The 12205-nt window shown below is 37.9% G+C and overlaps 1 protein-coding gene across 2 annotated transcripts in view; it reads right to left on the minus strand.

The window, feature by feature from the left end:
- Positions 1-702: 702 nt before the first annotated feature.
- Positions 703-12205, minus strand: part of KAT6A (lysine acetyltransferase 6A) — a 98433-nt gene continuing 86930 nt past the window's right edge. For both annotated transcript variants that reach the window (XM_036228749.1, XM_036228748.1), the window contains exons 15-17: positions 11365-11967; positions 8159-8474; positions 703-6083 (exon numbers count right to left, since the gene is read on the minus strand). In XM_036228749.1, coding sequence (XP_036084642.1) covers positions 3367-6083; positions 8159-8474; positions 11365-11967 — 3636 coding nt within the window. In that variant the 3' untranslated portion in view covers positions 703-3366. The remainder of the gene's footprint in view (positions 6084-8158; positions 8475-11364; positions 11968-12205) is intronic.

Raw genomic sequence — 12205 nt, forward strand, 5'->3', positions numbered from 1 at the left:
GGCATGACTTGAGGGCCTAAAACTTTACTGGCATGAGGTTTAGAACAAATGTCTGCTATATATACTATTCATGTACACTTTCTAAATTCCTGGGTGTAAAAGGGCAAAAAAGTTTGGAGGGCACTAAAACTTTTACCTGCTTCCTCTCTCTACCTCAAGAAGCTGCCAGTTTTCCAAAGCTAAATCAAATTTTCTGAAATCTGCCTTTTATCCAAAATTCAAAATAATAGGTAAGTACAGTAAGTGAGAAAACATCAAAAAGTATCATCACTATTCAGGGCCTTGATTTCTGGAAAATCGACCTAGATTACATAGTCAGGTCAACTGAGATGAGAAAAACACTGCTTTGTTTCAGGTCGAAGGTCTATCTATTATTACAACTGTATTTCCTTTCTTCGATTGGATGAATCACAATCCCTTTATAAGGTTTTCAACTAATTTCCTTAAAAATTCCAAAATGAGGTTATAATACCATTTTCTTTGAAAAAGTAAAAGCCATCTATATTGATGGCATTTAAACACACACACACACACACACATATATATTTGAAAACTGGAATTTCAAAGCAAAGGTCATGAACTTATACTTGCTATATATAAAGAGGAACATGAAAAGGCTAATTAATATTTGTTAAGTATGTATAGAAAAGAATTGGAGAGTCCGAAATATTTGGGAGAAAAATTCCACATGCAAGACAGACATCCAAAATGGCTCAACATAATTTATTTTTTTTATGTTAAAATGTACAGAGTTCTTTTGAAAGTACTTGCTAGAAAGGGGAAAAAAAAGTGATATTACATACAAGGAGAGGAAGGGAGACCAACTGGCCCAGGAGCGCATGACATGGAGAAATACAAAGGCATCTAGGCACCCCTTCCCCTTAGCTTACAAGTCACCATGAACAAAGTACAAAGAGGTTACAAAACAGGAAAAGCAAATATAAACAGACAGGAATAGACTTAGCTTCATTTGTACATGCGGCTTTTAGAGGCATCTGGAGCTCTATTCACACACTCTAGAGATCTCTTTAAAGAGAATTTTATCTTTCTTAAAATAGTTTTTAATATTCTACAACAAAGATAAAAAATTTTAAAGATGGAATGAAATGAAAAAGCTCTTATTTTAAAAGGCATCAAAGTCACTAACAGTGAGTTTTTAAATTTCTTTTTTAGAAGATTACCCAAGTTACTTTGCTAAAAATACATTTTTTTTAAACAGAAGTGAAAAAATGACAGGTACCAATATTACTGTGTTGGATAATTTCTTTTATAATATAGAAAAGAACATTTTCTCTACAATAGTTCTACAGTCACAAAAAGGCTTGTGGAAAAAGGGAGCTGCCCGATTGAAATTTTTTTTTTTTTAAAGAAAAAAACAAAACCAAACACAACCGCAAACCAACAGAAACTGAATTCACGGCCCTCATTTCAACAGCTTCTCCTTCTGCCTTAACCCACCCTCCTCCCAATATACTTCCCTCCCGACCCACCCCACCCCCACCCCAACCAGAAAGCAATGACATAGCTGAAGATGTAGGAGAGGGCAGCACAGTGCACTTTCTACATAGATGATTGGGAACTGGAATAGTATATACAGAGAAACTGGGTCCTACATAGCCTTGCACATGCTCAGAATTGATAGCGGTAAGATGTGGAATTCGGCCTTTTCCTACCTAACACATTTAATTGAGAAAGTCAATTAAAGTGTATTAAAAAAACAACAAACCTGTGCATTTGAAAAATTTAATGCCTAATTAGTACTTCAAAAATTTATCTATATAAAATGTACAAATAAAGGAGAGAATTGAATGCTTATAGGTATTTCTTTAAGCAGTACTTCCCCCTTTTGGATATTTGCACATACCAAGTGGTATAATAGTTTCCATCTTCTAATGATGGAATATATATATATATATTTTTTACCTATCCCTGGAGCAAGTAACAAGAAGAGAATGGGCAAACTGGCTGCACAAGAGAAAAGGGAATGGAACTGGTAACATAGGAACCTGTAAAAACCCTGCTGTCCAGATATGCCCTTCTATGCTGGTGGTTGATTTATCCTTCTTCTCTTCAGCCACTCACAGGAGAGGGGCTGGTACACTCTGATTCACAGGGGGCGAACTCAGGATCTCAAAAGACAAATGAAGACTAGAGGTTATGTATCATTTAAGTAGCTATAAAGCTCACACCATGATCTCCTTTAAGACACACACTTTGTGTCATCTCTTCCAACATAAAACAGTGTCAAAAGTTTGTCAGGTATTTTCAAATCACTGACATGTACAGTCATCCACCAACACTATGTAAGAATGTAAGAGGCTAATCACTGGGGACTGCTGTTTGAGTTTAATCAGAGTCAAAGGCTCAAGAATCAAGACCCTTAGCATCTCAAAGTACATACTAAAAACAAGAGGCTGCATGGAATATGGGCATTATGGCTGATTCACCAGGTGGTAAAAAACAAGAGGTTAATTTCCTCTTTTTGATTGTTAATTGACCATCTCTATTCATCCAAGGCTAAATTAGGATTGCAAACAGCTTTCCTCTGAGATTCTGCTGTTAATTGAGACTTACAGTATTTTTGTGTCTCTGAGTGCTGAGTGGGAATCGTAAAAAATAATAATAATAATAATTATATTACACTTGATTTAAGAAAGACAAACATTTCAGTGAAGTCCATCTATAAAGAAACATTCTTGGGGAAAGGTTTCAAGAGGTGTGTTTGTGTGTGTAGGGAGTGGAGGGGATTTTAAAAGGAGAAGCATTTTCCTGCCTCACTTTATTAATAATAATAATAATAATAATATTAACAATAATAATAAGTTTAAGGAGCTTGGGTTGTTCTCCATGTCCCCATCCGAGTCTCCCATAAGTGCCTCCTGCTGGAATGAAGTAGGAAATGAAAGGTTGGGTTTGGAGGAGAGGGTCTGGTTAACCCTCGAGATGTATATATAACATTTAAAAATGACAACATTGGGAGCTGCAAACAGTGAGGGGAAACATACATCTTAAAATAAAATAAAGATATTTCACTTATACACAAATTCTGTCCATGTGGTGTGTAAAGAAAGTAAGGCTCTTTTTAATTATGAAAAGATTTTTGTGCATGTTTCCCCTATCCCCGAATCCGTTTTTAGATGAGTTCTATTGTAAAATGTTCAAGATTGTGAAGAAAACCAAAACCCAGAACAAAATGAACCCCAAAAAGACCAGGTTTTCTAAAAAATAAAATAAACCAAAGAAAAATTCCTCTAAATCTACAGCAATATTTAACTGGAAAAAAAGGTCCATTTTTCTCTGGTTTGTCAGTATAAAAGGTTCCTTTATTTATATATATTTAAGTTTTTCATTGCAAGTTCATCTTGCTCATCTTCTCATGTAAGGTCCATTGAGTGACTGCTTGGGCACACCAGCAGCATTCATGTAGCTGTGATGGGAGGGGCCAGTGTACATCATGTTTCCATGAGGGTTTGGCTGCATAGGCTGCTGGGTATAGGCCTGGCTCCCCATCATCCCCATCTGCATCTGCATAGGATACTGTGCTGTCTGGTTCATGTAGGCAGGGTTACTATGGTAACTGCTGTTCATCATGGGCTGTGTCATTCGATAGCTGTTCATGGCGTTCAAGGTGTTCATATTCATGGAATTGACATTATAGGCAGGGGTTGGCATTAAATTAACCCCCATGTTCATGCCACGCTGAACAGCCAATGCACGAGGGCCAGCCTGCATAGCGACCGCTGGTGGGCTGCGGCCATACAGCTGCTGCTGATGAGCAGCTGCAGAGGGCAGTGGTGCAGATTTGGAGCGGATGGAAATGTGCCCCTTGACTGGCATTTGCCCTTGCAACCTCTGAGTGTGAGGAATGCCGATGTTGGTAGCAGACATGTTGCACTGGAGCAGAGGTGACGTGAGGTTCATGGTGGTGGATGCCAAGTTTGGGGGCGGTGTCATGGTGGCTTGTGCTTGAGGGGTCCCAGCTAATGGATGAGATGGAGCTAACTGAGCCAGTCCTGTATTGGACAAAGAAACACTGGTTGCATAGGAAGTCACAGCAGGAGAATGGCTATAAGGCATGGCATGTGGGTCCATAATGGTGTTAGTCAGCTGCTGCAACTTGGCTAAACTGAAGGTGGCTGACGGTTGAGAGTAGCTGCCGGCACCAAAATCACCTGGAATCCTCTCGTAGATACTGATGTTCCCGGTGCTTCCAGATTCTGGAATCTCCATGATCATAGGCGCTGGAGTGAAACTGTTGTTCATACTACACTGTGACAGGGGCGGCTGCTGCTGGGGTGGGGGTGGAGGTTGAGGCTGCTGGGGTTGAGGTGGTGGCTGCGGCGGCTGCGGCGGTGGCTGCTGCTGTGGCGGCTGCTGCTGCTGCTGTGGCTGCTGCTGCTGCTGCTGGGGTGGTGGAGGCTGTGGTGCTGGTTGCTGCTGCTGCTGTTGCTGCTGCTGTTGCTGCTGCTGCGGTGGTGGTGGCGGAGGCTGCTGCTGGTTACTGGGAGGCCTCTCCACCACACAACTCTGAGGTGACTTAATGTTGCAGTTGGCAGCAGGTTGGACATTGTTCTGCTGCATCATACTGCAGCTGTTGCCCATATTTGCCATTTGCTGAGTGACAACACAACTGTTCTGGGTGAGGCTGCTGGAGGATGATAACCCACCATAGGAGCAGCTGCTCTGGGAAGAGTTATTCCCACAAATGCTGCCACCCATTGTGGAATCATAACTGCTAGGGTTCTCATAGTTTTCTGTGGTGCTTTCAATGCTGCCCAGATCACTGAAGCCACTGTCCACCACCTGCTGAGAGTGGTCTGATACAGAAGGCACATCCATCATGGGGCTGGTCTCCATGTTCTGCATAGAGGGTGCGGACAGGGATCCTTGTTCCGGGCTGATCTGGGTGTAACCACTTTCAAGGGCAGGCACGTTGGGACTGCTAACTGAACGAACTGACTGGCTGGGATGAGACTGAACAGAAGATATTGGACTATTGTGTTCTGAAGCATGGCAGTCTTCAACCATTGACATCTGAGGGTCTTCATCAGCCTGGGTGTAACTCTGCAGGGTCTGACAAGCTGCAAGTGTCTCTTCACAGTCCTGATAGGCGCCTTCATGCTCATTGCTTTCTTCTTGAGTCAAAGACTGCACAGCTTGCACAGTTTCCAGATCCAGCTCACTATGAGGAATCTCTTCTTCCTCTTTTAACTCAATTAATTCTTCTTTAGAGTTTGAATCTTCTTCATGATCATCCTCAGACCCCGGCATATGCTCTGATACCACGGATGTTTCATGGGAAGTCTGTTCCTCTTCAGAATCTGGTTCTGTTTCATCTTTATCCTTTATATTCTCCCTACTGCTCTGCATATTCGTATCTAAAAAAGACTCCTGACCACCAGGCTCCTCCTTGACATCTTCTCTCACAGGCTGCTCCTCTAGCTCTTTTTTCTTTGTAGATTCCAGATGACCATCATCTTCATCATCTGCATCATGGTCTTCATTCTGATTTAGCTCTACGGCCACTTCATCCTCTTCCTCTTGCTCCTGTTCTTCTAGTTCTTGCTGCTCTTCCTCAGATTGCCTCTGCTCGTCTGTAACACGGGGTTTCTCTTCTTCCTCCTCTACCTCAGGTTCTTTCGATTCTGTCTCGGGACTATTGCTGCTATCTGCTGGAGAAGCTGCTCTAACCTCACTGCTGGTTGTATCTTCTTCTTCTCCTTCTTCAACCTCTTCTGCTTCCACATGCATCTCCTCCTCTTCCTTCCTTTCTTCAGTTAAAGTCAAGTCTTCTTTTGATTCAACCGTTTCTTCGTTCTCTTGAATTTTGGGTTTACGTCCAGTTTTAGGAATAGGAACGATAGACTCAACAATGCATTCTTGAGTAGAAATGGGTATGATTTCTCGAGTTAACTTAAATCCTGGTTTGCGACCAGGTCTTTTCTTCCAGTGGATTGGTTTGCGGCTCTTGCCTTTGGGCCATCCCTTTTTCTTTTTCATAGGTGTAGATGTATCAGGCTCAAGTGGAGAATCCTTCATATCACATTTTCTCAAGAGAGAAACTGGCTTTAAGATAGGAGAGTCTGTATAGGAAGGACAAAAAATAAATAAAATAGGTTACAAGATCTTATATTTTCTAGTGCCTTTTTCTGAGGCTAGTGTGTACAACAAAATAATTTCATAACACTCTTGACTGTCTTCATTTTCAAGTTAAGAATCTAAAGGAGAAACCTAATTAATGACATAAAGTCACACAGTGAAATGGCAGAACAGTGAAAGAATGCTGGTCAACAATAGAATAGAATTACCATCTACTACGAGGTGTTAAAACCAGTTCAAGTTTATCATCACCAACTGCATGGCTTTGGAGAGTGATTCTAAGATTCAGTTTCATCATCCATAAAATGGAGATAAACTTTATAAAGATGAAGATACTAAGTAGTTGTTATAACTACTTTAGACAAGTTGCCTTTTTTGTGTATGTTATAAATCAGCTCATTTCTTTTTTTGTTTGCAAAAAACTCTGGTTTTCTTAGTTTCCAGAAAATCGTTATTTCATGAGCCAATTACTCCAGGCCATGATCAAGCAATCCTCAGTCAATGTTGTGTCTGTATGGGAATACCTACAAGGCATTTAATACTAGACAAAGACTGACCTGAAGAAAAAGCTGAAGTACCAATAACAATGATTTATTAGAAATAAATTTAATATTAGCATTATTTTCTCCCTGTTAATTTTTTTCTAGTCTTAAAAACTCTAGTAAAATATACATAGCATAAAAGCTACCATTTTAACCATTTCAGGTGTATAATTTGGTGTGGCATTAAGTACATTCACATTTCCCATTAATTTTTAAAGGGAAGAAAACCAAGGCAAGAATAGGATTTTGGGGAGAGAGCTGAAAAGGTATATTTAGCAGTAATAACTTGAAAATAAAGGAAATGGCTGTATCAGAGAAAATTTGTCCAACTCAACAGAAACTTATAGGATACTATTTTAGTCTATAATGATGCAAGTTAGAATTCTACTGAAGTGCCAAATTAATAAAATAAAATTTTAGTTTCCTAGTTATATATCTCAAAATATAACAAAATAAAACTCTGGAAAATCATTCAGAATAAACTAAAGAACTCAGTCACCTTATCACTTTATTAAAACTTTACTTTATAAATATATGAGAGTGGAGAACATGCAAATTATCCACTAGATTTGAAACTGAGTGAATTTATTTTTAAAAGGAGAATAAAAAGCTCAATGAGTTAATACATAAAAGCTACTCGTTTATATGTACCAATGGTGGACAATTAGATTCCTTCAAGTTCACCCAGCAAAGTAAAAACACTCAGTTTGATCCCATGCAAAGCAAACACTGCAGATGCAGGCAGCATGATACAACAGCAAAAACTTTAGGCTAGGATGCAAATGACTAGTGTGTGACCCAGCTCATACGTGAGCCCCAGTTTGTTTACTGCTAAAGAGAAAATGAAAAAAGAGACTATTTTAAAAGTAAATCATTGAATTTTTAGCTATGCCATAAAATTTAACCTATTTTGAGATACTATCACAATTTTTATTAGAAATTTACTACTAATTGAGTAAAACATTAGAGAGATTATTTGGGAAGGATTCCTAAACAGATTTGAAGTCAGTCCAAATTACATGAGTCTGATCTTATTTAAGAACCATATTCTTAGAATTATTCATTTAACAATATTTATTTGAGTGTCTATATTAAGCACTCAGCATACTACAATTAGCAAAACAGACTAAGTCTATGTAGTGAACATTCTAGTAAAGGGTTATAACTTAAATATCTTCTTGATGCTAAATCTAATCTACCTATTAACTAAAGATTCAAATAATGAACAAGAAAGAACAGTTTCCTAACAGCAAGATATTTTCTGCAGAGGCAGAAATAGATTCTAAGTTGAAAAGTAAACTAGAAAAAAAGCAACTTTAAAGAAAGAAATAAATGAGAAAATGAGGGTGAATACACTTGACACAAATTTTTAGAGATTACCAAGTCATCCTTTACTTGCTTAGTAGTTGTGCTCATTTTTCGGCATTTTTGTTGAAAGGTTTACGGCTATCACTTCTGTTTCAAAATATGTTTAAAAATAATAAAACTACAATAAGCATAAGTTCTGTACAACATACCATCAGCATCATCTGACTCATCATCATCGTCATCTTCATCTTTAGACTTCCTCTTAGAAGAGGATCGACACCTGAGAACATCCTGTGAGGACAAACGACGGAAGTAGCCTCTAGAGAAGAGTTCATTTTCATCCTCTTCCTCTTCCTCTTCATCAATCTCAAATGTGGGTTCTAATCTTGGCATCGGCCTTTCAGAGTCGGAGTCTTCAAAAGGTTCATCTAATACCTCTGTAGTCTCAGAAATAGTTTCCGTGACCACACTGCTATTGTGGTGTTTGCGCTTTCGGACTCTCCTTCTTCGGTGAAGAATTGGTTTCTATTTAAAAGAGAAGGAAACTATTTTATTTACAATAATGAACACTGTCATTTCTACTAATAACATGATTAACAGTTTTTAAACCTGATAGATTTAGCACATATAAACTACGGATGCTGTTTTTCAAAAGACATTTTAAATAGTATTTCAAAACACTATAGTAAGATATTATATATAATGTATCATAGATACAAAGATGTTGGATAACTGAATACATCTTCATAAAAAACTGGCAGGCATGCCAGAAGAGCTGATATCATAATTCCCTTATTAAAAGTCCAGTTAAACACCCTAGGGAGCGATTTCAATTCTGAAATGGCACATAAGCTGGTCCCTTAACTTTTCTTTTCAAGAGAAAAAATAAAATACTTTCTATTTGTCTCATAGTTCTACTATAAAGGTCAGTAGAACTATCAGAAAGCTGTATGCCATTTTCATGAGCTATCCATAAGGAGTTATATTAGAATGCAGAAATAGGGAGCCAATATGTAGTTACCTGATGTCAGTGAAGTGTTTCAAAAGTAGAATCATTCTGTTATTGAAACTTGGTACATTAGGAACAATTTTGTACTAGGGTTGACATAATAACTTAAATGACACAATAGATAGCACCAGGAATGATCTAATCCAATGGCCTCATTCTACAGAGGGCAGAAAGGTTATAGGATTTGCTTAAGGTCACAAATCTAGTCAGTATAGAAATGTTTACAAAATATAGTCTCTGACTCCCAGTCAAGTGAACTTCAAGAACTTAAAAAGTACTTGCATTTAATCTCACTGCTTTTTACAATATTACTCTTTTTACACAAGGAAATAAATACTCAAAATAGGCCTAGGATGGCAAAGATATTGTCTTCATGGATACATAATGAATAGTAGAGTTAGAAAAGAGTTCAATTTTTCTCCACTTCAAATTTACTAGTCTTTCTAGTTGAGAATACAATTTTCAAACTAGATTAAACATGTCCCTGCTCTTTGGAGGAATAACTGATTCTAGGATTGGGGTATGACATACACAAGATGGATTTGGAACATCTTGTACCAGAAAGTAAGGAAGTGCTCAAAACAAACGTGAACACTTACAATGATGAGGACACGTATATTAAAGGGACACAGACACAAAACTGAAATGACTGCTAATGGCCAAAGCTTGAAGAATTTGAACAACAAATTAAATAAAGTAGTAGTATTGGGTTATAACTCAAAGTATAAAGTAAATATCTATGAGTTCATACTGGCATAAATAAATGCTTGAATGAATAAACAGATGGGGGAGAATGGATAAATATCCCAAGCAGAATTCTACAATCAACACAGGTATTCTGCACAGGTATTCATATCTTAAGGATGGACTGTGAACAATGACTTCCTTCCCAAGAGCACAGTAAGGAAAAGGAGAAAAAAGAAGAAACTTTACAGTGGAAAAACCTGACAAACACAGCCTTAAGCCAGGTGATGGAGGTTAGCATCAATAGTGAAAAGTCATATTCATACTAAACACCCTGTATTTGGTATATAGATACATACTGATAGTAGATATCCTTTACATGATGCGATGAAATTGGTACTTTACCTCTGTGGTCTTCTTCCCAAAAATACATTACCCCATTCTAATATCATGAGGGATATTCTCAAAATTTTCAAGCTCATCAAGAAAAGGAGTCTGAGAAACTATTATAACCAAGAGGGGCCTAAGAAGACATGACTACTAAATGTAACACGTTATGCTGGATAGGGTCTTGGAACAGAAAAAGGACATTAGGGAGAACTGAGGAAATCTAGATAAAGTATGGACTCTAGTTAATAATGTATCAATATACTGGTTTACTATTTGTGACAAATGTACCATACCACCCTAAAAGGTTAATAATAGGGGAAACGGGGTGTGGGGAATACAGGAATTCTCTGTACTTTCTTTGCAATAATCCTACAACTCTAAAACTGTTCTAAAATTAAGAGTTTGTTTGTTTGGCTTTTTAAAAATAAATTGCACTACTTTTTTTTTTTAAGGGTCTGACAAGGAAATGAACAATTTCATTATTTTGGATGAACACTATCACTTCACTACTACAAGGTGGCTCATCCAGAGAGCTGACATACTTCAGTCTGGCTGGCTTGTGGCAATGCTTAAAGTTCACTCCATAGCCTGAAATATTTCTGGATACACAGTTTAAAAGAACTCACTATCATCATCGCACAGCATTTAATAACAAACTGGCTATCATTCAAACTTTGAACAATGATAAAATATAGTTTATAAAATATTTTTAAAACAAGTCAGACACTGGAGGACTGAAAGGGAGAAAGAAGAGAGGAGAGAGTGCAGGGAAAATAGTACCGCTCAAGGTAAGAGGAATGGCTTCCCTCTGATTATCCCAATACATGTCCACTCTCCATGCAACTGTGTAACACTTTCCCCTCCTTTTCTAACAGAAAGATTTCTAATCTGTACACACTTCAAAATTATTTTTAGGCTCCTCTCAGTGCCTTTCCTCTGTCTCTCACTGTCCCACTCTGTCTCTAAGAGGAGACCATATTCTGTGTAGTGTTATCTCTTTTCTAATAAACTTCCTTTTTGACTCCAAAAAATAAATAAATAAAAATAAAAATGTTTTTAATATCCCTAAAAGCCATGATTTAAACATCAAACCAGCAAGCTAAAAAACAGTCAGCCCTTAAATAAGTTTATGACTTCTAAGTTAATTCCCACAAACCAAAGAAGTCATACACACATTTCAAACGTTCACTGGGAACAACATATTGAGGCTTAAAGTTTTAAAAAAAACACACTAAGAATTTCTATATTTACTCTTTCAGAACTCTAGGACAGAACACATGTATATAATAAGCTGCAACTGTAGGAATAGAAGACATCAAGGAAATGTCTTACCTTTCGCTTTAATGTGGGCTTTGTAAGAATTGGTGGTGAGTTGGACCTAGGACTTTCTGGCTCCTCTTCCTCCTCACTACTCTCACTGAAGCCCCTAAGGAGAGCCCTGTCACCATCACTATAGCGACGGGGCAGTCTATCATTGCCTTCTGGTAACCTACACTTTAGAGCTTCAGGGCTTTTCTTTAGCTGTCCTCGCCACAGCTCAACTCCCTCACTTAGTCTTCTTTTGGGAATGTCTGGCTTCCCATCCTGGCTTGGCTGCTCCTGAGAGGCTGCCAACTGTTCCTCACTTTCGGTGTATTGTTCTTGAGAGGTTTCTGATTTTTCCTCACATTCTCCATATTGTTCCTGAGGAGCTGAAGTCTCTTCCAAGAGCAGTTTAGAATCTTTATCACCAAAACGTTCCTGGGTTTTTCTGTTCTTTCTCCCCCAGCGGCCTCTCCGAGATGGCTGATTATTTGCAGGAAGACTATCACGGGGAAGAACCTGTTTGTTCAAACGTGTAGAACTGGCTGGTGCCTTAACTTCTGGTTTCTTTTCACTTTCTACTGAAGAATAAGAATCTTGTTCTTTGTTTTCCCGAGACACAGACTTTCCCACCTGATTTTAGAAAATAAAACCATGCTGGTTAATTTTTCAGTCTTATTTGACTATATCTATTCTGAACTTTTAAATATAGAGTTTTAAAAAAGAAAACTATTATTTAATAGCTAACATGAGTATTTATGTCAGGCACTGTTTTAAATGCTTTGTAGGTATTCACTTAAGCTTCACAACAATTGTATAAAATATTATAATTACGTGGTCATTTTACAAATGTGGTAACTGAGGCACAAAA

This window comes from Rousettus aegyptiacus, unplaced genomic scaffold (assembly GCF_014176215.1).
Source record: "Rousettus aegyptiacus isolate mRouAeg1 unplaced genomic scaffold, mRouAeg1.p scaffold_m13_p_11, whole genome shotgun sequence".
NCBI lineage: Eukaryota > Metazoa > Chordata > Mammalia > Chiroptera > Pteropodidae > Rousettus > Rousettus aegyptiacus.